The sequence below is a fragment of the Propithecus coquereli genome, unplaced genomic scaffold, assembly GCF_000956105.1.
Source record: "Propithecus coquereli isolate 6110/MARCELLA unplaced genomic scaffold, Pcoq_1.0 Scaffold77, whole genome shotgun sequence".
NCBI classification, from domain to species: domain Eukaryota; kingdom Metazoa; phylum Chordata; class Mammalia; order Primates; family Indriidae; genus Propithecus; species Propithecus coquereli.
In genome coordinates this window covers 7,662,757-7,689,165 of record NW_012153840.1, presented here as the reverse complement: position 1 = coordinate 7,689,165, position 26,409 = coordinate 7,662,757, and the positions used below count along the sequence as shown (strand labels likewise).

General features: G+C 54.4%; 1 protein-coding gene across 3 annotated transcripts in view; it reads right to left on the bottom strand.

The window, feature by feature from the left end:
- Positions 1-5,904: 5,904 nt before the first annotated feature.
- The window catches only part of RERE (arginine-glutamic acid dipeptide (RE) repeats), a 461,041-nt gene continuing 440,536 nt past the window's right edge, over positions 5,905-26,409 (bottom strand). For all 3 annotated transcript variants that reach the window (XM_012662585.1, XM_012662584.1, XM_012662583.1), the window contains 11 exons: positions 19,098-19,260; positions 18,111-18,203; positions 17,358-17,557; positions 15,987-16,148; positions 15,119-15,232; positions 13,490-14,844; positions 13,155-13,377; positions 11,650-12,370; positions 9,656-9,802; positions 9,011-9,191; positions 5,905-8,704 (listed from right to left, as the gene is read on the bottom strand). In XM_012662585.1, the coding sequence (XP_012518039.1) occupies positions 8,671-8,704; positions 9,011-9,191; positions 9,656-9,802; positions 11,650-12,370; positions 13,155-13,377; positions 13,490-14,844; positions 15,119-15,232; positions 15,987-16,148; positions 17,358-17,557; positions 18,111-18,203; positions 19,098-19,260 (3,393 nt within the window). In that variant the 3' untranslated portion in view covers positions 5,905-8,670. The remainder of the gene's footprint in view (positions 8,705-9,010; positions 9,192-9,655; positions 9,803-11,649; positions 12,371-13,154; positions 13,378-13,489; positions 14,845-15,118; positions 15,233-15,986; positions 16,149-17,357; positions 17,558-18,110; positions 18,204-19,097; positions 19,261-26,409) is intronic.

Sequence of the window (26,409 nt, the reverse complement as noted above, 5' to 3'; positions counted from 1 at the left end):
ATCCACCCATCCTACGTGGGATCTGGGTTTGCACAGACCTGTGCCTGCTGCCTTCCAGAGCCCATTTACGGACCCAGATGAAGTTCAGACTTCTTGTGAGTGTGAAAGTCCTATGCCATGTGGCGTCTGGTCATCTTCCATCACTTGACACCCCAAACTTGATGAGGCCCCTTCTCAGATGCCCCTGGGAAGCTCTTTCCCTATACTGTGATTCCTGGCCACAAGGGCAGGGTCGTGGCTGGGTCACGGTTGTACCCGGTGCATTGGAACTGGGCCTGGCATGGGGTTGTGCAGCCCCGGTACCCTCGATGCATGGTCCTTATGTCTTGGGAACATACAAGACAGCCCTGAAAACAAGTCCGAAACAAACAACGGTGGTCCTAGGGCCTGTTGCCAGCCTCAGGGAGAGTCTGGGGTTTATGGCATCTGGGTTTATCCCATCCCCTTGCTGTGACCAGTTAGGGCCAGATGGGCACAAAGACCATGGCCCTTTGCAGGGCACTGTGGCAGCCTCCCCACCAGGGCCACAGCCTCCCCTAAGCCGCTCCCTCAGTGCCATTGCCTACTACTGCCTTGGAGCCGAGGTGGCCCCTGTGGGGTCCCTGGGGTCCAGGATCCCTGTCTGCTCCTGGCCCACTTTGGCCTCACGTCCATCCTCTCCTGCAGCTGGGCAGCTGTGAACGCAGGTTTGAGCCCATCCTCCTTCCTGGACAACTTCTGTGGCTCCTCAGAGCCTAAGGAACCAGGTGTAAGTTCCTCACTCCCATCTGGGCCCAGGCACCTTCCGGAGCCACCACCTGCCATGCGTCGCCAGCCTCCCCTACTGCAGCACGGGATCCTCCTGGCCACAGACTCTCTGCCTGTGTTCCGCCTCTTCCTGCAGGTGAAGTCCACCTCTTCTCTGCCCATCAATATCTGATTCCTCCCTTTAGGTTTGTCTGAAACACCACCTCCTCCGTGCAGCCCACCCTGGTTGGCATCGGTGAGTCCTTTCCCTGTGCTTCATGTCATGTGGTTTCACCTTTTGTGGTTATGAATGGAGGCAGGTGTGCAGGTGAAGCACGGAGCAACTCAACAACTGCTCCAGCCGCACGGCCCCTTTCAGCCTCCTTGGACACAGGCTCCTGTAGTCCCCCACTTTTTCTGGAACTGCAGACTTATCCTCCCACATTTACACTGCTTAGAAGAGCTTCGGATTGTCTAGAAAGTGTGGTGCTGGATGGCTGTCCTCTGGCCTGGGCTGTTTTTGCCCAGAACTGGTCAAATCTGCAACAGATGGAGAGGAGGGAGGTTCCCTTGTACTCTTGGCTTGTTAAATCCTGGGCCCTGTTCCTAGAACTTTCTAAGTAAACGAAGATGGCCCTTAGACGTGGGGATGGCTGTGTCAGCCTCTCTGTTCCCAGGATCTGCCCCACCTCAGGGACTGCGAGGGACAGTGGGTGGAGCAGAGCTGCAGGATGTCCCTGACCTTCAATCTGTCCCCAGCAGGTGGCAGTGGCAGCAGGCACAGGATCCGGGGACTCACTAAGAGCCGCATGTCAGAGGATCATTGTCCATGTAAAGACCCAGCCATGAGGAGGAGGCGGCGAGCGGTGGTACACATCCCGCGTTGTCCACCCCACCACGCTGGGAGGGAGGTCTCCTTACCCCACTTTACAGACCTGGACCCTGAGACAAGTACACCAACCAACTGGCCTTGGTCGCATCAGGGTCACATGCTCATACCTGGCAGGGCTGGGATTCGAACCGGGGGAATCTGACTCCAGGCCTCATGCTGCTAAACACTCTTGGAGCAAACGTTGAGCCTGCCCACGTGCTGAGGGGCAGGCAGCTTCCTTCCGTCTGCTCCCCGGGAGCTCCGCTCAGAGGGGGCTTCTCATTCCATTAAGAGGAAGGAGGAGAGGGAGAGAAAGCCACTTCTCAGGTCACTAAAGTCAAAACAAAAACTGCAACACCAAAATTCGAAGCCACTGCAGAATCTCCCCTCGGCAAACTTGAAAATCAGCTCCCTTCCTTTGGAAGCGACACCCCCCTAGCTGCCTGGGGGCGCCGTGGAAACTGGGTGACCGACCGAAGGAATTGACCGTGAGGGGTTTGTGTCTCTATCTTCCTGTTGGCCTAAGCCTGGCCGCCCGCCGGAGACAGGGCGCAGCGGCGCTGGCCCAGCGCTCGTGGGTTGCGCATCAGGCTGCCCAGGGAACACAGGAGCATTGACCTGAATACGCAAGAAGGACAGCTGCCTGGGCCCGCTGCGCAGTGGGCGTCCCGGGCCCTCCCGCACTCGGAGTGTGCGCCAGGAGTGGGTTGGGGGTCCCGAGGAGGGTAGGCCCGCACGTCCTGGGGATAGAGCACCTTTTGAGGCGCACAAGGGCAGCAGCTGCTCACGGTGGACTTTTGGGGGGCCCAGGGGACAGTTACTGGAGACGATTCTTGGAAATGATCCACTGCTCAGATCCATCTTGGATCCTTTTCCATTCAGGGAACATTTACTGAGTGCCTGCTGTATACGTCCCAGGCACTAGAGAGGATGCATCAGAGAACAAACTTCCTGTCCTTGTCCTAACAGCTGCGCCTGGGCCCTGCCGGCCTGCCTGCAGCCATCGCCTCACCTCCCCTGCACACACGGCCCCCCTCACCCACCCCTGCTCTGCTGTGACCTGTTTCAGCTGCTTCTCTGCCCAGAATACCTTCCCTGCCCCTTTATCTCTGAACAGCCTACCTGGACACCTGCTCCAGGAAAAGACAGGAAGGTACAAAATGCTTCTTGTCATCCCCATGTGCCCCCTCCCTGGATCAATCACCTCAGGGCACCTTGACTCACCCCCTGCACCTGGGCACAGCAACCCTCAGGGCCAGCCGCCGGGCTTTGTAACTGCTGCCACCTGGTGGCCAGGACGGGCGTGGACTCTGTTCTGCAGCGCGACCAGCAGCCACCAGTGAGGGAGGGGAGCCGACCAGCGGCCAGGCAGAGGAAGGAAGCAAAGGCCTTAAAAAGTGCGACGGCCTCAGGAATCCTCTCTGGGCCAACTAAGAAGTGCCTTAAAGCCCTATCTTCAATCAGATTCACACACCACAATGGGTATTCGTACTCCGGGGGCTCACCAGAGGCAGATCCCCCCAGGTCCCCCTTCTATGAATGGTGTCAACCAGGGCTGGGGCCAGAGGGGTTGTGGGATCCCTGAGGGCAGCTCAGCTAGTCAGAGGACAGCAAGATTAAGAGGAACTTGGGCGGGGGAGTCCCGTTAGGAGCCCGGCAGCGGGCATTAAGCTTCCTGGGAAGTGCAGCCAGGCTCAACCTGGATGAGACTAAAAGGTCTTTCTGGGTGGTCATTCACACCTACAACCCAACGGCACACTGAGACAGGTAGCGGGGAGCCTTTCGCTGCAGGCCCATCATGCAGCAAACGTTTATGGAGTGAGTGCCTTCCACACACAGAACTCGGGTCAGTAACAAGATGCCCAGGGTAGGGGACTGGGATGTCTGCGCACATACACAGCCAGGCTGGGCAGGCGGGGGCGGGGGGTGGCACAGGGGTAGCTTCTGCAGCCTGGGTCCCTGATATGCCAAAGGAAACAATTATCACTCTTGGCAAAGACAGCCACTAGAGAAGCCACCTTGGGTTGGAGGAGCAGAGAACCAGGGCCCAGAACTTCAGCTGCCAGAGCTCCCTGGGCAGCTGGGACTTGGGGAAAGGACCTTGGATACCAAGACCTCCAACGGTCAACAGCATGGTGCCCGAGAGAGAACCCAGTGAGGCACTGAAGTCCCCAGGTAAAGCGCAGGGCTGAAGTTCCGGTGCTCCTGCTCCACGATGAAAACTGCAGCTCCTGGGGCGCACCCCGCCAGGTGCTGCAGGGACCCCGTGAACCCAGAAAGGGCTCGTTTTATCGCACAGCCTGAGTCAGCCCTGCTGGACGGCCATGGCCTGCCTGTGCCAGCAGGCTCACCAGCTGGTCTCTCAAGGAGGCCAGGACCTCTCTGTCCCGCTGGCCTCTGACCTGCTCAGGGGTCCACTGCTCTCGGGGCCTGGTACCTTGGCCCCCAGGTGTCTGCATAACTGGTTCTGTTCTGATTCCAAAGCTCTCAGTTCAGGAATGTACCTAGACCTTTCTGGGTTGGCCAGGTGAGGTTGGGGTGATCACTGAAGTCTATATTCGTGCCCCCTTCCCACTGTCCTGGGTCTCACCGTGTGGTCAGGCCAAGGCTGGTGAGGGGCTCCTGGCTGAGATGGGGTCCCCGCCTGTCCCCTCTAGCTTCCACGCACAAGGGCCCTGGCCCTGACCCCCACTCCAGCTCTTTGCACCCACAACTACACGGCTCAGTGGTGCTGATATTTGAGGCCTGGAGGTAGCAGCTCCCCGTGTGAGGTCACTGCTTGTCTCCCCATGGTTCATCCCTGCCCTTCGGATAAGTCATCCTCACGTACCCAGGAGATCCCTTTCGTGGATTTACCATGGATGTTTATCGATGAGGCAGCCACGCTCTTAAGCTGTGCTGCGGCGCTAGGCCTCGCGCCATGCTCTGCAAAGTGCCATTTTCTTAACCCACCTGTGGCGTGACCAGAAGGGGCTGCTGAGCCACCATGCCCCAGCCAAGGACCCATCCACAGGAACACAGGGCCAGGGGGCATACCGGGGCCAGTGCTGGCCAGCAGCATTTACCTTCTCCCTGTTCCCCAGCAGATATCCAGTTAGCATGCCTGGGCCTCTTCGGAATGGGTACGTGGCAGAGTAGCGACAATGGCCACAGCTGTCCGTACCTGAGAAACCATCACAACCTGTTCAGCTCTGATGAAGGCTTTTTTGAGCATAACACTACGTATCCACCACTCAGGTCTGAACAACCTTGAAACCTGCTTCATGAATGGATGCCCATTAGAAACTGCAGTTTCCTAAAGAGCACAGTCCGGATAAAAGCCCAGCCAGGGCGGCTCCTGGAGGCCAGCCCCATCCCTCCTCTGCAGCCCGAGACGCAGTTCGACCCTGTCACGCAAGACCCTCTTGTGGCTACAGGCCACTCCTGTGCCCTGGCCACCCAAGCTGCTGAGCAGGGTCCCTGCTGTTCAAGGGACACAGGAATCAGGAATCGCCTCGCGGGCCATCACCCTGCCTGCCGCCGGGCCCTCCTTGGCAATGCTTCCTCCCGTCCTGAACTAGGCGGCAGCCGACTGCTGTTCCCGGGCCTTCATCACCATGTGGCAGACCCTGCCGGGCATGAGGGCAGTTTACTAAGAGTGAGCTCTCTGGGCTACCTTTGCCCCATCTCCCAAAACATCTAGAAACTCATGACCATATCCTAGATAAAAGGGGAGCATATAAATTCCCAGGAACCGTCCTGAAAATGTCCTTCAGGAAAAGCAGCACAGCACAAATCCACTGATGGCTGCTGTCCCCTTGAGGCCTCCCCCACAGGGGCTTGGATGCAGCCTCAGCTGGGAGGACAACAGGGAGCGGGGGTGCTGGCAGGCCTCAGGGAGAGGTAGAGAGGGGACAAGGCAGGAGAATAGCGAGGGACAGGGCACTGAATGGGTGGGTGGCTCAGACCTCTCTCCTAGGCAGGGAAGACACCACATACATGCCCCATACACCCTGGCGACGTCCACCAGTTACAGAGATGTGGGGTGAATGGCGAGGCGGGGTGTGCTTGGTCCCAATGCCAATACCCCCCTGGGCCCATGCTACTGCTTGGGGAGCATCCTCAGTAAGCACACTCACCAGAGAAACCCTGTCCTCTTACCAGAGAGGACATGGATTCTTCTGGAAGCCACTCTGGGAAGGAAGCAGGGTCCTCAGCAGCAGGGAACACAGATTCTCCCTCCGCCCCTTCCCCTGGGGTAGGGGCCACAGGCAGTATCCCCGCCCACGCTCCAGGAACAAGACAGTGCACCGGCCGACACCTAGGTGTTGTAGTGTAGCTTGGTTTTATTTATGTCCACAAATATTTCAAAAAAATTACAAAATACTCAAATGGAGAGAACACAGAAGTCACGATTTCTGGGTGTCTACTCTTTTACACTGTGTTATCTCATGGCAAACTACTCATATATACATTTAGCTTCAAGATATATATAAACGTAGCAAATCAGAATGTACACTCTGCTCTGCTGCTGCTGCAGTGAAACGTGGAGCTCAACCTTGACGACACTGAACAAGATACGTACGAAACACAGAAAAGTCAAACCGAACTTCAAACAAGAGGAAGGAAAATCCAAAAGGAAACCAAGTGGTTGGGCTTCAAAGACACCATGAAGGTCCGCAGCCTCCTAAAAAAACTGCAGTTGATCAGGTAAGGGTTTTAGGTTGCGGGGTTTCTTAATGGAAGAATCTCAGTGCTTCACCTTGGGCTACGGGGAGAAAACCAAAACTAACAAGAGAACACCTTCAGACGGTTTTCAAGTACAGACTTCAAAGTACTTCACTCTTTCTCTTCTTTGGAAATACGGATGGTAGAGAAAGGAGATAAAGAAGGTTTAACTGAGTGGTAGACGATGCGTTCTACCAGAAAGAAAAAGAAAAGAAGGGCGAGAAGGCGGTGGCACGGACGCAGGAGCGGGGGCAGCGGGACGTGCCTGCCTGTCCGGAGCCAGCGGAAGAGGCCCTACTCGGCCGCGGACGAACCTGCAGTAGAACAACCCGCCTTGGTGGCATGTCACCACCCCCAGAAGAAAACAAATGCCTCTATGCCAACGGGGCCAGAAGTCTGATGACAAAGGATTATCTGAGCTTGCCTTCCCACTAGGAACTAAAGTTAAGGCAGAAATGGAATGAGATAAAATGAAAGGAGAAAAAACTATAAACATTTTCAACAGACAAAACAATCTATCTCAACTGAAACCCAACGGTTTTCACAAAAACTGGGAATGCCCCTGATGCAGGTTTGAACGCAGAACCTGAATCTGAGCTGACTCCTGCTGGTTTCTGGGTCAGACCAGCAGCCTCTCCACCTGCCCCTACGTGGCCTGGGGCCTGGATGCACTTCGTGTCCACTGACCCACAGTGTGGTTTCTTTTTTCTGACAATTCTTGGATGTGACCACCACAACAGTGGCAGAAATGGCCCTTGAGAGTCTGAGAGAAGAGGGCTGGGAGGGGCCACATCCTGGAAGGAAGCCTGACCGACGGGTGCAGATGTCCCCAGACACCCCCCAACCTCTGCTTCAGAGAAAGTGCATTAATTTCAGAACTCAGAAAGCGCAGGCGCTGTCCAGGACAGTTCTGCTCTGAAGGGCTGGCTGCCTGAACAGTGGTACCTCCCAGGTAGTGGTACCTCCCAGACGGAAGCCTGCTTTCCAACTTCACATCTCCAGTTCCTACTTCCAGGAGGAAGGGTGGGATGTGGCTTCCCAGACTGACATGGGTCACCATCCACAGACTTGCTCCTGGGGTGAAAATGCAGGCTGCCACTCACAACTGTGCTAACTCCAGGGTCTCCCCCTCGCCCCAAAGCAGCCTCTGCTTTGTGGCCAGGATGACTTGGCTTGGTCTTCACCCAAGAAGATCCAAATGACGACATGCATTAAGGGGCAGATTTCTAACAGATTCCTTTGGCAAGCATATGTCCTGGGTCTTTCGTGTGCTGAGTTATTTGTATGGAATCATTTTCTTGAATTTTCTAGAATGTTTAGGAAATTTTCAGAGTATTAAAAAAGGCAGTTCATCCAGAACAATCAAATGTGTGTGCATAGAAATCTATAAGGAAATCTACAATCAGACACACACAAACATGTGCTCTCCAGCCTGCAGAAACAGGACAACAGTGACAGCAGGGAACAGAAAGTGAACACTCAAACGCCTGCACTCCTTGTGCAAACTGAGGTCGGAGCTCACAGATGTCCGGCAAAGCACGTGCTAGGAACAGACAGAGTGAAAGTCAAAGCAGCAAAATGAAGACTTGTAACATTGTCCCTGCAAACCCCTGGATGCCGCTGCTGTGGCCAGGCCTAGTCCCGAGCTTTCGCCCATTGTAGCTGGTAACACCCATCTGCTCCCTTTAATTAAAGGGATAATTATATATAACTTTTTATTAAAAAATCAACTCTGTATTCTGTCAATAGCTGGTGGGAATTCACAATTAGTGACATGGCTGGAAAAAATAGATCAGAATAGTAGTTTGTGGAAGGAAAAAAAGACTGTTCTAAAATTATTTATTTACAGACATAAAAAGCCATGCTGCAGAACTTTCTCAAATTATGAAGATTTCCTACAATGTATTAAAATAAAAGATTTTTTAAAAATTATAGCTCTTGGATTCCAAACTCATATGCCGCCTATCTGCAAACCATGTGGGTTTTGGAACACACGCAACTGAGCGTGTCTGACGCACAGTGAAGGGTGTGAAGTGGAGTCTAGCACCTACTGAGAAATCAAGGAAAAGAAAACTAAAGCCAAACCCCAAGATTGCAGGGAGCTTTCTGAATGTTCAGTCCAGTCCAGGACTCGCTAAGTTTCTGGGGGACTGTCATGCAGGGGGACCCAAGTCAGCCTCAGGAAATCCTCTCGACAAACGAATACTATTATGTGGATACATTTTTAGTTGTGGGGTTTTTAAATATATAAAGAAATCTTTAGAAGATATTCTTTTTGCTTTTGCAGCTCCTATTGTATGTAAAAAGTCCTGTTTCTCCCCCCCAAGAATTGGGGTTTCCACAGCCAGCGTTAACAAATAAATAACTTATAACTGCTTGTCACCTTCTTTCTTCAGTCGACTGAAAAGAAAAAAAGGAAAGAATACTCAGGGTCAGGCCTGCGCAGGTGGGTCGGGCAGGCTCAGAGCACCCCAAAGTGACAGGCGGGAGGCTGGGGGGCCCAGACACCTGCAGGCAAGGGCTCCCCCTGAGGCAAACACAACCCCAACCCAGCAGCCTCCCGCATAGCTGACCCACCCTTCGTCTGTCCCTCCCATCCCGGTGGCTCCATGGGGGTCCCCTACAGGGAGAGAGCACCGTGGGCACACACGGAGTGGGTAAGGCCCTGGCCTCAGATAGTGCCCCTTTCCCTCCCTCCCACCTCACCTGTAATAGTCTTCCTGACTCGGCAGGTGGCCGCCATGCATGTGGGGGTGTCCGTGCAGCCACTGCTGCTCCATGGCCAGTCTCTGCAGCTCTGCAGACTGGGCGTGCATGGCCTGCAGCTGGTGGGCCGCCGACATTGGGGGTGGGATGGCGCCAGGCAGGTCTCGAGGGTAGGGGGCGCCTGCCAAACACAAAATAGCCTCCGCCACTGAAACAGCCAGAGGACTGCCAGGAGAACGGCAGCACAGGCAGTGACCAGCAAGGGGCCAGGAAGGAGCCTGCCCAGCAGCCAGTCAAGCCAGTCCTTGCCACTCCAGGCCACAGCCCAGTGTTCCGCCTTCCAAGAGGCCTTCCCCTGAGCCCCATCTACGTTAGGGGCCTCTGTTACTGTCACCAACCCTGAAGTCCTGGCCTTCAGCAAGGCTGTTGGTTATGCATAAACAGCCCCCAGCCCAGGAAGCCCTCTGAGAGCAGGAGTTTGCCTGCCCTGTTCCCACATGGACCCCTGCACACAGCGGGCAAGACCCCACATTTGTTCAATACACGAAAGAATGAATGAAAGAATGAATAAACAAGGACAGCACACCAGACCTCCAACTCAACTCTCACATGGGACCCCCAACCCTCCCCTATGGAAATCCTTACCAAACACTGGATGACGTAGCATCTCGTGCTCATGGGGGGGCTGTCCAAGCAGAGGGTTGGGAAGGGTCCCAGGGGGATAGGGGAAGCGAGCCAGGTGAGGGCCGGCAGTCAGGGGGTCAACCAGCGGGTGAACCGGGCCTGCTGAGCCTAAGAGAAGGACAAAAGGCCAGATGCAGGTGGCGCACAGCTCATTTGATGTTTGTCCTCCTTGGCTGGAACTGCTACGACCTCCTCCTCACCCACGCTGGCCCCTGGTCACCAGGCCTGGATGCACCATCTGGCTGCAAATGATCTCGATCTGCAGTGGCTGCCCCGCCACTTTCTGTGCGAGCTCCACGTCAGGAAGGTGCAGAGCTGACCATGTAAGCACACACTTCTGCCCACTCCCGAGCACTCCCTGCAGGCAACACCCCTGCCCAGTGCTCCTGATCACCTGGGATCAGCAGAGCCCACCTGGCTGACCACCCTGGGCCCACCCTGTGCCTGTTAGGTCCACAGGAACCCACGGTCTTGTCCTGGCTGGTGTTGAACTGGCACCTCCTTCGCCAGGGCTGCCTCCCTGCCCTTCAACCACAGAACCCAAAGGGGGCCGGCAGAGCAGGTGCTGCGGGCTAGGACTCGGTTCACACTGCTCTCTCCTCTGCTGGCTCCAGACCGGGCAGCTGTCCCCTCAGATATCACCACCTCTTGCCCCCACCGCACAGCTGAATGATGCATGAGCGAGTGACGCCTGTCCTTATGTACTGTTTATAAGGCGTATAAGGCCCACACCACGGGGCATCAAAGCTTCAGGTGCCAGGAGCACAGTGGTGAATGCCCTCCTGTGTCAGAACTGGGCACACAGGTAGGAGAGGCACTTGGTGTCTTCAGGCAAGGTGGCTGCCTTCCCTCCCCCTGGGCCCTGCTCTGTCAGCTGTCCTCCTGCCCAGCACTGGAGGTTGGCCCAAAGGGAAGCCCTGCACGTAGGCTGCGCCACGGGACCTCCACGCTGGTCTTGTCCCTTGGGGTGGGCACACTTGCCTACCTTTGAGCACAGCCAGACCTTCCTCTGGCTCCATCTTGCCAAGCTACAGAGGGAGTGGGGATGTCAGCTGTGCCTGCCTCTGCCTCAGGCCAGCTTCCCCTGAGCTGGTCACTCAGTTGACCTTCAGGAGCTCCTGGGCAGCCCTGGCCAGGTGGGTCAGCTCAGTGTACTCAGTCAAAATCAGAAGCACTGCTCCCAGCCCCATTCCCCAAGGGAATAGAGGACTCCTCTTGTTTTTATTTACAGAGACAGGGTCTTGCTCTGCCACCCAGCCTACAGAGCAGTGGCGTGACCATTTAGCTCACTGCACCCTCAAACTCCTGGGCTCAAGTGATCCTCCGGCCCCAACCTCTCAAGCAGCTGGGACTACAGGTGCACATCACCACACCCAGCTGATTTTTAAAATTGTTTTGTGGAGATAGGATCTTGCCATGTTGCCCAGGGTGGTCTCGAACTCTCAGCTTCAAGTGATCCTTTTGCCTCAGCCTCCTAAAGTGCTGGGATTACCAGCATGAGCCATCACACCCAGCCAGGACTCCCTGAGTTCTCCCTAAGTGACAACCTACAGCTTCCTTGGGCAGCCCAGTGCCTTCACCTGCACCTTCCTTGGCTCCAAAGGCCACAAGGCGCTGTGGCCCACCCCTGGTGAGCACAGACCACTACCTTCCACCCAGGCACAGGGCCAAGAACCTAAGCTTTACACAGGAGGCTGCGAGCAGAAGGCCCATGGGTGCTGCACCTTCCTGGAGACAGACTTGCAGCTCTGGAGAGCTGAGGGGCTGAGCAGAGACAAAGGCTGTCTGTGATAAAGCAAAACCACGAGTCCTAGGTGGATGGTGAATATTCTAACATCTGCCAGGAAGTAGGGATTCGTTCAGAAAAGAACACTCTACTCTGAACAGTGACTCTTTTCTGACTATGCCCGCTTCCTGTGCCCCCTTCCCATCCTACCCTGGTCGGGGACACCCACCTTGGTGGAGGGGGTCCTGCTGGTGGAGGTGGAGGTGGGAGTGGATGTGTGAGTGCTGGTGATGATGCGGAGTCACATTGAACATCTGCAGTCGGGCCAGGGGGTCACTGGTCAGCGACGCCATGCGCTCGGCGTGGATGCGCTCAGCCGCCAGTCTGTCAGGGTAGCTCATCTCTGGCCGTAGCTGGGGGCCTGCCAGGGCCAGTCTCTCCCTCTCCAAGGGGTTCAGGCCCGGGTGGAAAGAAGCAAAAGGGTGGGGGCCGGCAGTCGGGGGGATGGTGAGGGCGCTGTGCCGGGCGAAGTGCTCCATGGGATTGGTGGCTGGGTGCAGGGGGTCCAGCTCAGGTGGCTTCACCTCGAAGCCTGGCTTCATCCTCTCCCGCAACTCGCGCTCCCGGATCTCCCGTTCCCGGATCTCGCGTTCCCGGAGCTCCCGCTCACGGATGGTGGGGTCAACATTGTAGAGGCCAGGCATGTGGTAGGCCAGCAGGGGGTCGGTGGGATTGAGGGGCATGTAGAAGGGGTGGTTGCGGTTGGTGGGTGACATGACGTGGGGCCGGGCATACTCGCTCAGAGTCCGAAGGGCAGGCGTGTCGGGCCCGATGTACGGGGGCACGGCAGCAATGGTAGTCGGTGGTGGCTCAAAGGATGGCCGCATGTGGCCAGGACCACTGAGCTGGGGGTCGCTCAGGCGGCCTTCGTGTGCTGAGCTGGATGCCTTCTGCAGAAGGAAAGGAGGCCATGAGGGGGAGATACCAAGCTGCCTGGGCATCTAAAGCTAGGTGGGGCTCCCATCCTGCACTGACAGGCCAACTTGGTCCCTCCACCCCAACACAGAGACCTGGCCCCAGCCCTGGCCTGCCATCAGGATGCCGTCCAGACCCTGCTGTAACAGTCTCACTTGTGCCTGCAGCTGCCCTCATGCCCTAGGTAGGTCAGTGTACCTGTGAGGCGGGGTACCGCGTCTATCTGTGAGCGAGACTGGTGGGGGGTGTGCGGGCCGGTGAGCCCAGCAGGCCAGGAGCCTCACCCCGAGGCCCTCGCACATTTCTCAGGCTGGCTCCCCATTCACCCCACTTGCAGAAGCAGGCCCAGGGGGATCCAGCCTGCGAGGGGCCACAGGGGAGGGCTACTAGAGGCTCCTACGTGGCCTGGTTCTCCCCCCAGGTCCTCCCCTCACGTTTCTCTCTGGCTCCTTCAAATTACAGAGGAGACTCAAGTCCACAGGCTGCAGAGGAAGGACAGCCTTCTCCCTTAAAGGCCCGAGGCAGGTGCACACCGAGTCACTGCTGTGAGTCAGCCTGGACGTGCCGGCACCAGCGACCCCAGCAGCTCGGGGCCGTGCCGCTCTGTGAGAGAAGCCCAGGGAGGGGTGTAAACAGCACCCCCCACTCCAGCTGCCAGGAGCGAGCCAGGCAGCCTCGGACAGAGCCGGGCGGTCCAGTGTGGCTCCCAGGCCTGGGGGCCAGCGCCTCCCTGCACACACCACCCACCCCAGGACTCACGGCTGCCCGCTCTGCCTCCCGCTCCCGCTCGCGCTCGCGCTCTCGCTCCTTCTCTTTCTCCTTCTCCCGCTCCCGCTCCTCTCGGGCTTTCTGCTCAGCCTCCCGCTTGGCCTTCTCAATGGCCTCCTCCCTCTTCTTGGCCAGTTTGGATCCAGCCAGAGGCATGAAGTTCAGGTCTGTCCGTGCGCACGAGTTGTAACCCCGGTCCAGGTGCTTGTAGAACCTACAAAAGGCCACATCTCCAGCTGGGAGCTCCTGCCAAGGCCTTGCCCTGCCCTGCCTCCCAACAAAACCCCACCTGCGCCCCTCCGACCCGGGATCCTATCCTAGGATACCTGGCTGACTGGCTGGCGTGGCTGGGGGTGTCCACCACGGTGGGCTCAGGGGACGGGCTCCTTGGTGGCGGAGGGGGACTCTCAGGCTCCTCGGCATCATCCAGAGCCTCCTCCTTGATCTGGACAGCGGGCAGTGGGCAGGATGTCCCCCCCGGCATGCTGCCCCCTGAAGAAACAGCAGCGGAGCAGGGCAGCTGGGCTGAGGTGCTGGGTCCCGCGGGTGGGGTGGAGGTAGAGGAGCAGGTCGGAGGAGTGATGGGAGGAGGCCCTCCAGGGACAAAGGGGTGCTGAGCAAATGGGGGCTGGGGAGGCCCCTGGTGGAGGCCTGAGGGAGGATGCGGGGCAGCAGGAGGGGGCAGGCTCTGGCTCTGCGTCAGCCCAGGGGGCTGGGCGGGGGAGGAGGGCAAGGGCTGGCTCTGAGGCATGAGCTGCAGGGGCGGGGGGTGCGCTGAGGGGGGGTGGTGTGTGGACAGGGAGCTCAGGGGCTTCAGGGCTGGAGGGGGCGGCAGATTGGCGTTCATGGAGAAGGGCGAGGGTCCTGAGAGGTGGGGTGGGTGCTTGTGGGCCTGTGGCGCAGGGAGCTGGGGGATGGGGGGGGCGGGCGGGGGCTTGATGTGAGGCATGGCCAGGGGTGCTGGTGGCAGGGGCTGCTCCCGTGGGGGCTGCTGGGGCTGCAGGGCTGACTGAGAGGCTGGGAGCTGCAGGCTGGTGTGGGGGTGCGCTGCGGCTGGGGAGGCCCCCAGAGGGGCCTGGCCTTGAGGGGCTTGGGGTGGGAGGCCGAAGGGCTGAGGGGGGCCTGGGTGCTGCAGCAGGGGCCCGGCCTGCAGGCCGTGAGGGCCAGGTGGGCCCTGACCGTGCAGGGAGGGCTGGGCGTGGGGGGGCGCGGAGGTCTGGCCAGCCGGCCCGGTCAGCGGCTGCAGCGGAGGGTGTGGTGAGGGCAGCCGCTGTGAGTGCAGGCCGGGTGCCTGCTGGATGTGTGTGTGGGGAGCAGGCACTGCTGGAGCCTGCGGCTGGTTAGGGGGTTGGGGGGCTGTAGGGGAGCCCTGGGTGGAGGCTGCAGTGGCAGAGGGTGTGGGCCCTGGAGTAGGAAGCTGGGGTGTTCCTGGCGGGGCCGTGGAGGGCACTGAGGTGGCCCCACTGGAAGCCTGCAGGGCTGGAGGCTGGGCCTGCAGCATCTGCTGCTGGGCTGACGAGTCTGAGTCACTCTCATTGTCCTGGGGGCTGGGGATGCTGGGGGACGTGCTGCGATTGTCCTGGTCGATGTCTTTGGGGTCACTGCTGCCCTCATCGTTGACGCTGCGACTGTCCGAACTCTCTCCCTCACCTTCAGACGGTGAGTTGGGCCGGCTGATCTCCTAGAGCCAGAGAAGAGAAGGATGGAAGCCCTAGGAGGGCAGAGCCCTCTCGGCCCTGCACTGACATTGCCTGGCATACAAGAGAGGTCTGTGCAGCTGAAGCAGGACCACAGGTCCTGCCCGACTCAGCCAATGTCAAGGGCCACTCTAGCCTCCACCCCACACTGTCCTGGGCCTTGAGCTCAAGCCCTGCCCTGCCACCCGCCAGAGAACGTGGGCTGTGGGCTTCTCAAGGAGCGTTAGCCGTAGTCAGCAGGCTCTGCTGGACCCTCACCTGGGTCTTTGTCTTCTTGGAGCTGATCCTGTCAGCCTCCTCAGTGTCGGAAGCCACTTTCTCCCGCTGGCGCTTGGTGCTCTTAAGAGGGGACGAGGCTTCTTCCTTTGCCTTCTGCAGTGGGAAAGTCCACAAGGAGCAGTCAGGCTAAGGGAGGATGTCCCATCAGACTCAGGAGGGAATGACAGCTGTTTGTGGACACTGTCCCCTCATTCTAAGTTCCATCTCCAGAAGCAAGAACTCTCTAGAAAGGGCCAACTAGGGCCAGGAAGGAGCAAGTATCTGGGATGGGAACTACAGCTGGCCCTCCGTATCTGTGGGTCCTGCACCTTCAGATTCAATCAATCATGGATCAGAAATGCAGTTAGGACAGCGATGGCTGCGTCTGTATGGCACATGTATGGACATCTTTCTTTCTTGTCATTATTCCCTAGGCAATACAGTGTAACAACTATTCACATAGCATTTACATTTTAGTAGGTATTATAAGTAATCTAGAAATCATTTAAAGGATACAAGAGGATGTGTGTAGGTTACAGGCAAATACTTCACCACTTTATATCAGGGACTTGAGTATCTGTGGATTTTGGTATCTGGGTGGGGTCCTGGAGCCAATACTCTGTGGATACTGAGGGAGAACTGTACTTGGCTTTGAGTGGAGGGAACCCTTCCAACCACTTCCCTTGAAGGTGCCCTCTCCCTTTAAGGCCTTGGGAAACCCAAGGCAGAGGTGGCCCCAAAGGTCAGTGCTTTCTCCAGGCCCCCGGCCTCCGCACCTGCAGCCCATCCCTGAACACCAACTCGAGCAACCCAGTTTTAATGGGAGGGACAGACTAAGGACTCCCCACTACCCACCCCAGCACCTGACCTTGGCTGACTTCTTCACCGTCTCTGCTTTACTGTCATTGCTGGAGGTGCTGGCAGCACTGGGGGAGTTCCGGCCACTGGAGCGGATGTCTTCATTGATGGGTGAGGCGCGACCATCTGGACTGGCTGGCTGCTTCTTCCGACCACTGCGTAGTGTCGACATCTGCCCACCCAAACCAGAAGCTGGTGACACTGGATCCCTAGTCTCCACATGGGCCCACTGGGCCCTGCCACAGGCAGGAGCCTTAAGAGCAGTCCCCACCACCATTCTCTTAGCAAATACCAGCCCCTGGCAAACGACAGGCACCCCTGCCTGTCCCCTGCTGCACAGAGGGCAGCACAGAGCTGTGGGAGGGGGATGAGTGGGCTCCCACAGGGAAGAGAGCCATTCTCACACCCAAAGCACTCAGCCCCAGGGACATCCTGAACGATGAATGCTAGACACAAACGAGGCTTCCTGAGCCGCAGGAAACTGGTGTGGGCCACGTAATCCGACACACAGAAGCCATCTCTAAAGCACCTCCTTTCTGTTTATTCCATGTACCTGCCCACTTTCCCAACCAAACCAAACATGTGGGAATTCAATCTCACAGGACAGGAAGTGACCCAAAGAGATGAAGGTGTCAAGTAACACAGCTAAGCTCCCAAACCACTGAGCACTTCAGCATCTTTCTGCAAAGCCACGAGTGCTCAGAAGAGATCGGGGCATGACACTTAAGGCCAGCTCACCTGCTCCCTTCTGAGCGAGCAGTGGTCAGGCTGCCAGCAGCCTGGACAGGACACCAGGGACAGAGCAAGGTGGACAGTCCCACCCACCTGCCAGAAGGGAAATCGGCAGGGGAGGCCACTGCCAGATGAAAGACCCTGTTAGTATTCTAGGCCCCAAATCTGGAAAAACCCTCTCTCCAAGTCCCTGCCACCCTTTCAACCTAAGAAACAAAGTCTTTTTATGGAAGGTACTATGCAGTGAGTAGAGAAATGTACCGGAAAGTGTCCAAAACAGGACCAAACATTAACAACCACACAAAAAGAGTCTGTAAGTTGAAAACAGCAGAGATATGCCACACTGGAGGTGACCAGTCCACGGGCTGGGGAGAGCTCGAAGGAACTTGGAGGGCCTGCACTGGGCCAGAAACCCAGAGCTCTCTGTCAAACTAAGCTTAGGGCGTGTGCCCCATAGACCCCCAAGAAGAGAACAGAGAGCTCCTCCCAGCCCCAGGCAAGCTACTGCCGCTGGGCAAGACGTTTCACCTCCAGGGGTCTGTTTCTCTCCCTAAACAAAACTTTCACTTCCCCCTGGAGGACACAAGCCCCCAAGCATTCCAGCAACCTGGAGAAGCTGTCAGGAGCCCCATGGACACAGGGGACTCACCGAGCCCCGACTCCGCCGCGTCCTCATGCTATGTTTCCCACTGAGCCCATCGTCCTCCTCCTTGACGGGTTTGAACATGAACGGTGGGGGATCCACAGGCTTCTCGATGGGCGGGAGCTCGCCGTATTTCTTGAAGTGGATGCGGCAGTCGGTGCAGAGCAGAATATTCTCTCGGCCCCCGTGGTGCCAATCTTTCGAGGCTACGGGAGGGGAAGGAGGGGTGCAGAGTGCCAACCTTGGAAACTGTCCATCTCTCTGGGGACATCTGGACAGAGGAGATCTTCTATGGGCTCCAACCAACCCTGGCGCCACCAGAACCATGCAGCACTGGGCTTGGACAGACACCTGTTACTCAGACAACCCAGGGGCGGTGCCGCCCTGCTCTCCCCCAGTAGCGGGAGAGGGTTTCAGGATCATCCACCAGTCTGCCTCATCTTGGGGCATCTAAGAAGAGCTGGCAGCAAGCTCCTAGGAACCACAGTGCTCCCCCTGTCCCTGCCCGAGCAAGTCTGGCCTTCCTACTGGTCAGTATTCCATATTGACTGCTAAATGGGGGAGTGAAGCAAAACAAACTAAAACAAAGATTTCCAACTTTCTCAAGTAACCTCAAAGGACGATGCAAATGTCAAACCAATCCCTTGGCAGCTTACCAGTCAGTGCACGAACTGCTCGGAACCCGCAAATGCCCGAGCCCGACCTGGCACAGTGAACATGCCCTCCACCCCCACCCCGGGGCACGACGAGGCCACTTACTGGTGGTGAAGCAGTGGCGGCAGGCGTACCCCTTTAGCTCCTGCTCACTGTCCTCGCTGTCAAAGTCATCCTCGCTGGCTGAACTCAGGTCCACTGGGCATGGCAGGCACAGAGCGGGGAGGGGGAGACACCATCATGCTCAGCCAAGACCTGGCTGTGACCACCCTGTGACCTCTGGCTTGCCTGGGGTTCTGAGCCACCTGTCAGAGAGGCTCTCAGGCTGATGTGTGATAGCGTTCATGAAGGATCACTTCAGGGTCAGTCACAGAACAAGAGCCTGTGTGTGAGGGGCGGTGTGCAAGGGCCTGCCCTGCCAGATTTTTGGTGGCTGATGTCACACCTGAATCCTGAGGTAGCTGGCACTGGGGCCCACAACTGGTGAATTTGAACTGGGAAAAGTGTATCCATGCTGTCTTCCCTGATACACCCAGGCATCCCGAGGAATTCTGTCTCCACTGAGTGGCCCCCGCCAGTCCTACTAGCTTACTTCTGGTTGTCTGCATTAGCAACACAGGTGACCCCTCAGGTCAAGTGTCCTGGGCCAGGACAGAGCTGGAAGGCACTATTGTTATATCCCAGATTTTTAGAGGACGAGAAGGTGTGGGCCTCAATATCACACTGCATGTCATAGTGAGACCAAGAAGAGGGAAAAGAAGAGAGTGTTAATCTGATCTTACTACTACCAAAAGTACAATGAGAATTTAAACAATGCATCATCCACTAAGTAGAAAACCTCTTTAGCCCAGGGCCCAAACATATCAGGCCAAGGCCAAGACTTACATTTTCATAAAAACTTAAAATGATGTTGAGTTTACTAGATGTATTTAAATGTACAAATAATTTTTACAATTCTCTCTACTAAATCCCACCCCCCGTCAGTGCTACATTTAGGTCAGGCTTCACACACACGTGCACATACATGTGTGCACGCAGGCATACCCGCTCCACGATTGCCCTACATACTGTGGTGCTAAGATGCTCACTTACAGAATTCACTGGAAGGGGGTCTGGAAGGTGTGTTGACGGGTGTGGATGCAGTTCGAGTCTTAATCCTCCTGAACACAGCCTGCCTGCGGTGCCTGCGATGGGCGCGGGAGCTGGCTGCTTCGGGGGTTTTCTTCCAGTAGTAATAGAAGGTGATCAGTTCCCCCTGCAAGAAACAAGGGCTGGCTGTGAGAAGTGTGCAGAGCGCTTCGGCTTTTCCACGTTCCCCCCACACCCCTCCTCTGCAGGGAGCAGAGAGCCGGGTGTGTAACTGCTGTACTCGAGTCTCGAGGGGAACCAGGCCTGCTCAGGGAACACGGCTGTGGGCAGCATGAGCGGGGCCTGCCTCCTAGACACCAAGAGCACTCCCTCGTCCAACGAGCATTTGCTGGGTGTCCTCTACGTGCCCGATGCCACCGCTGTTCTAAGCACAGGGGGCACCGCATCAACAACAGACCAACAGACAAAGAAGACAGAAGAGTCCTGCCCTCAGGGAGCACACATTCCAGCGCTCTGTGCGTGCACCTGCGGGTGTTTTCTGCACAACATTCCCGTGAAATCACACCGGTGGGAGAAGGAAATAAATGCCTGGCCTCCTCAGAGACAACTAGCCAGTCGAGGTGTTAGGGGACTGGGGCCAAGTGTTAGGTCAGAGGACAGAGGCCCACCCCCAGGAAAACTGCTCTCCAACCTCCTGTGTCCCAGCGCAGCCTGGACAAGCTGGCGCAGTGTCCTGAAGGCAAGGCCCGGCCTTGACAAAGAAAGACGAAGACAAGTGCTGATGCACAGATGAAACGTCACACGTCACCAGGTCGGCCTTTATGGCAAAAGGAGCTATTCTTTTCATAGCCCAGCACAAAGGGAAGAAAGACATCGTTTTAAAAATACAGCAAATGAGACTTTTTAAAGAAAGGGCATCTGTGGCACTCCCACTGCCTCAGCCTCTGCAGGCTCCTCTGTCATCCACACACAAATGGCATGTTCAGCTAACTCTCGCTAAATAAAGACCAATTTGTTACAACAAACATCCCAAGACAGTCTCCTTACCTAGAATTTAAAAAAAAAAAAAAATCACAGCAGTGAGAGCCTACATCACACTGCTCTTCTCTAATTAAATCAACATTGTAGAAAGTCAATTAACTTGACAAACTACCAGATCCTGGGACGTCACCCTGGGCGTGTCCGTACCCCCCACTCTGTCTCATCACTCACTGTGTCGTGAATGTAATAGCCAAAAAATGAGAAGGCAAAGATCTTCTCCAGTAACCTGAGATGTAGCTGAAAAGACTCGTGCTAGAAGGACTAAAATAGATAAAGAAAAGACATGCAGCTGTCATGCGACAAACTCCTGTGACTGTCAGAGCACCCAATCCAACCAGGTTTCAACCACGGCAGCCCCAGAGGCAGTGGCTTCAGAACACAGTAACAAGAGAAGTGAGTAGACTTTAGGTGGAGAAATGGCTTCTGCAAGGCAGGTAAACGCGCATGTGCAGAGCACTTACTACCCAGAGCTGGATTTTACGCCTGTGCAATTGTGTGAGAAGTGGGTCCACAGCTGTCATCAGGTCCTTAAAGGAGTGCCGGGATGCAAGAAGAACGTCTGACTGGCCTGTTACACGCCTGTGGCACGTATCTCTTAGAGCTCTGGATGTGTTTCAACCTTCCCAAGCACTTCATGCTCAACAAAATGCCGACACTGAACAGATGAAGCACAACGCCAGGCCAACGAGGCGAGGGAGCCAGCTTCCAAGGAAGAGCACAGTTGTGCCCCTACAGGTACACACATGTCGCCCTCCCTCAATTCCATGACATGGCAAGTGAACAGTAAGGGAAAATGCAGACATTGCCCTTGGAATTTCTGACGTCTCTGTCATACACAATGCTGCAAACGCAGGCTACAACTGTTTCAGCAGTGACTGGAGCATCCTGAGCCCCAAGGTCATGATCTGGGAACCTCCTAGCTCCTGCCGCTTCACTTCCCATCTTCCTGACTTGGGAATGCACTGATCTATACCGCACTGATCCCCGGCTGCTGTGGAGGGAAAAGACTCATAAATCCTGCTAGGGGATTAAGAGACCTCGGCTAACACAAAACTGACCAGGCCTTGGTATTCCTATGAGAAAATATGGAACAGAAGCCAAGGAGGGCATGGTCACTCTCCAAACACTCTTTCGGAGCAGCAGGTTCATCAGCTCAGAGGGGCAGCTCAATCTGAAGCTTGAAAGAAGAAAGAGAAAAAACTCAAAGTGGTTCCTTCCACCTATTCCTTTAGCCGGCGTGATTTTAGGGGCCATCAAATGACAGAAGCCTGGGATGTAAGAGGAAATGCGAAGCTACAGGAGAAGAAAGGGAACAAAATTGAGAGAGAAAACTCTGGCAGGAAGGCAGGCACTGCCTGGGTCTGTGACCAGCCTCTCAGACTCTTATTTGAGGCTGTTAAAAAGCAGCCACCCTGACATTTCTAAATAGCATTTGTCTGTAATGCAATATTGCTTCACACAGTTACAATCGATTATTTCTATTTCTCAAATATGAATGCTTTGAAAGAGTCTCAAAGGGTTTTAACAGACAGCATAACTTGCAGATTAAAAAAGGAGAAGCCAGGGTTCAGTGAGGCTAAGGAACTGGCCCAGTGCCAGACCAGACAGAAAAAAGGCTCAGAACAGCCAGGCTGGCGTTTTCAACTTTGACTCTTGCACCATGTCCTCAGTTAGCATGTAAGAAAATCAAGACCCCAAAGAAGGAAATCTAAACATTGAAATCAACATCAACTTTTATTCAAGACTTAAGTAACAGTTTCTGAATAAGAATCAGAAGTCCAGATTCCATCATCGGAGTGCCTAGGATCAAAATGACCAGGCAGAAAGGACCCTCCTCCACAGCTCTGAAATCACAGTTGATGAGAAAATGAAAGAATGTAAACTTAAAATTCAGGAAGGTGTGGGAGTGACTCGAATTGTCACACACTGCTGATGGGAATGTAAAATGATCAAACGGCTTCATAAAAACTGTTTGGCAGATGACATCTACCACATGACCTAACAGTTCTACTCTTAGTTGTTTACCTAAAAGAAATAAAAACATGCTCACACAGCTTTCACACACAAGCGTTTACAGAAACTTTATTCTTAATAGCCCCAAACTGGAGACAACCCAGAGGCCCACGAATAGGAGGACGGATAAACGGATTATGGTGTGCCCATCCTCTGGAATACTACTTGGCAATTAAAGGAACAAACTACAGATACGCAGACGGATCTCAAAACATCATGTTGAATGAAAGCAGCCAGACACAAAAGGGTGCACACTTTATGATTCCATCCTAGAAAAGGCAACTCTATAATCTCAAGAAAGCAAATCAGTGGCTGCCTAGAGCCTGGAGGGTGGGAGACAGGAAACTGCCTGCAAAAGGACCTGAATAAACATTTCAGGGTGACGGAAATAGTCTATAAATCGATTGTGGTGTTATTTACATGAATGTATACAGTTGTCAGAAGTCGCTGAACCGTGTACTTAAAGTGGGTGCATTTTTGTGGTATACATTCCACATATGGAATATATACCAATTATATGTCAGTAGTTGATCAAAAAAACAACAAATCCAGGCCAGATTTTATTAGCTGCCTCTCAACCACTGTAATGTCTACCAAGGGATTAAACACTGGAATGGAGCGAATCTAGGAGGATTAGAAACAGCATATTGGTGACTGCATGGGTGGCGAGGTCTTGAGCACAAACAAAAGAACATGTCGGGGAAAGCTCTGGTTCTACAAATAAGGAGTGAAGCAGCTCGAGGCCTCACCAGGAATGAAGTCAATTGAACTTTAATCAAACATGCACAGTGTGTGCTGCAGAGACCCGCTGCACATAAATTCAGGGAACAAAAGCTGCTGCAGAAATCAATAGCTTACTGAAACATTAACACAGGCAATCATTGATCAAAAGGCAGCTCCACAAAGGCAGCCTTGCAAATTAGCTCCTGCTTTTGTTTGCAAGCAAACACAGAGGTATAATGTTGTTGACATGAATGGCCTATAATGATCATTTTGTTCCCGATGCTCTCACCTCATCTCACAACAAAGTCTCACAGTCAACACATCTGATATCTTGGTACTATAATTGCACACAGCATGAGGGACTAAACCGGTTGACTAAACTGGTTAGTGCCTGGGCAAAAAAGGGAAAGAAAGGGGCCATCTCCAATCAACAACATTACAGGCTGCAGCTTTTGCTAAGAAAAGTGCTTCAACTTCATTGGTGTATATTTAACAGATTCTCTCTCTATAACTCCTTTTTCTTTTTTGCGGGGGAGGGCTGGATTTTCTCCACAGGTCATAAACAAAAAGCCACTGGCAATGAATTGAGCTTCTAGCAGAGAGAGAACAGAGAGAGAGGGTTCATAGGATTCATCTGTGGCTGTTATTAGAAAATTGTGGGATTATTTTCTTGTTATTTAAGCAAGGCTGCCCCTTTCTTTCTCCCTCTTAAGGGACCTTGGGGGAGTGAAAGCATAGAACAAACTGCTGAACAGGGAAGGCACTGGAAGCATTCTGAGTATCAAAGACTCATTCTTAGCATGTCCCTCAGGCTCTCTTATTCCCTGGCCTAGCACTAACTCTGCAGACACTCTCTGGGAGGCTAATGTGGAGGCAGAAAGAGGTAAGGCAGTTATTTTTGTCCCATGTTAGAAGCGTAAGGGTACACCCAACATTGAGTCCAAATTTTTTTTGTAACTATTATTATTACTACATCACCCAAAGAAGTCTGGGTATCCCCTGAGGAAGGGGTGAAGGTGTGGTGGAAGGTAAGTTCTAAGGACCCCAGCTGGCCTTTTGTTTTTTGAAACGAGGTCTTACTTTGTTGCCCGGACTAGGGTGCAATGACGTCAGCCTAGCTCACTGCAACCTCAAACTCCTGGGCTCCGGTGATCCTCCTGCCTCAGCCTCCCGAATAGCTGGGACTACTGGTGGGCACCATCATGCCCGGCTAATGTTTTTTTCCCCTTTATAGAGACGGGGTCTTGCTATGTTGCTCAGGCCAGTCCTCCAACTCTTGGGATCAAGCGAAACTCCCGCCTCAGCCTCCTCAAGTGCTAGGATTACAGGCGTGAGCCATTGCGACTGTCCTTTTTTTTTTTTTTAAATGAGCCCAGGAAGGCTTCAGTCTTTTGGAAATAACCCTATATACACTCACCCCCTTTCAATTTGGTACACAGAGCAGTGTTCCTTTATCTTCCAGTGTTACAACATGTTTCTACCACCAGCAAAGGAGGCCTGCTGGCCTTACAGCCATGTTAAGCAAGTCCCTGAACACCAGTGTCCCGCCTCCTGGACAGGTGAGGGGTGGAAGAGAAATGCAGGCAGGCATCTAATCCAGGTCCCTGCATCGCAGCAAGTGCCCAGGCTCCAGCCTCACCACCGCTGTTGAGGGTCAGCTGCAGCTCATTTCTTCTTCACCATCAGAGTTTTCAGAGGCACCCTTTCTGGGCCAGGCATGGCCCACTACGAAGGAGGGGGCAGGAGGAAGAGACGGGGTGGGGAGGCAAGCCTGAGATCTGCTCCTGGATAGCGGGATGATAAACAGCCTCTTTCTGAAGCGGTTTTACAGGTCAGTGTCAGCTGAGCAGAAGGTAACTACATGAGAGCACAGGGCCCACCCGGGGCAGGGTTGCTGAACACGCACCTTTGCACCCAACTGACCCCAGGCAGAGCTTGGAAAGTAAGTAGTTAGAAGAAATTAATTCTTTAAGACATATGATTATCTGAGCCTATGCTAAATAAGTATTTTAACATGAATGTGGAGAGAAAGATCAGCTAAATAATCTCTACACGGTGCCTTAAATCTCAGTGCTAATGTGCAACGAGTTACAATCAAAGTGCCGTTCCCCTGCTGAAACTGTAATTTGAAAAAATGCCCTACAGTTATCATCTGGCTCCTTCTTTGGTGGTCCAGGTAATGGGGATGAAGAAACCCACCACTTACTTAATGGATGGAGTGATCTAAAACTTTTTTTTAAGGTGCATTTTTCCAGGGAGAAGTTCCAGCAAGCAACAAATAATTAATTACAAACAAGGCCTCAAACTAAGAAGGGGTAAGGAGGAAGAAAGAAAGAAACATGGTTTCAAACTGCTTCCTCAACCCCAGCCCAGAGAGTGGCCAAGGCCATGAGGAAATGTGCTCTGGCCATGAGAGCCAGGCGGGGGAAGTCTGCCTGCAACACCGTCCCCTGGAAGAGCTGCTGCTGCTGAGCGCGGTCCTCCCCGTCTACGACCACCTCTGCCTGGGAATTATAGCCGCATTGTAATCGTTCTTTCCTTTCACTCCCCGACGATTCAAGGGCTGGGCCTGACAACTATTCAGAACATCTGAGGTGAGAAGTCGGAACCATCAGCCACGTTCAGGAGCAGCCACCTTTTATAGATCTTTTTCCAGCAGGCAACTGGTTGTCTTCCAGTAATGACTCTGGTAATTAAGGCAGTGTTCTCCTGGGCTCCTTCTATTGTTAACCAACCGAATCCCCTAATCCCTAAAGGAGCCCAACACTGTCAGCAGGCTCTGCTGCTAATCGTTAAATACCACCTCTGTGGTCTCCAAGTGCATTAGGGAGAATGATGATCTGCTTGAAGGCACACAGCAGAGAAGTGGCATTCTGCTATCACAGCCTCCTCCTGCATTCAAGAGGCTGGAAGGGCCCTACTCTAACACACCACCCAACAGGAAGCCCCACAAGGGAGGACGCAGCCTGCTTCCAGGAATGGCGACCCTTCCTTGCCGCCTCCATCTCCTCTTCTAGGGAAAGGCAAAGGGAGGGGAGGAAAGTGTGTGAAGGTCTTGTGGGTTTGACCTTTATAAATAGGTTAGGCCAGACTAAGATGTCCATGGAGATGTTCCTAAATCCCAGGTACCCTTTTTAAACTTTGAAAAAACACAACAAAACAAAAACACCTAGTTAGGCAGGTTTAAATTTTTTTTTAATAATTACCACTACATTTCTGCAAAGGAACTGGAACAGTCCAAGTTTTTTACCAATATTGCAATGATATTTAATAAGCTCTGTGTTGTTTCACTTGCTCACCTCAGTCACCTGTCGGTCTTACCTCTGGCCCCAGACCTCCACTAAGACATCTATACCTGAGATCCTGCTACACCCCTTCCGGGCTGGCCTGTTCCCTCCTGCACAGAGATAAGGTTTGTCTTCCCAAAGCCCATCTCTTACCTTGTCATTTCCTTTCCAAACTACAGAAGGCTTCTCAGGGCCTAAGGAACAAAGGCCCAGCTGCTTTACCGCTTCTTCCAAGCTTTCTCCCTGTCCCC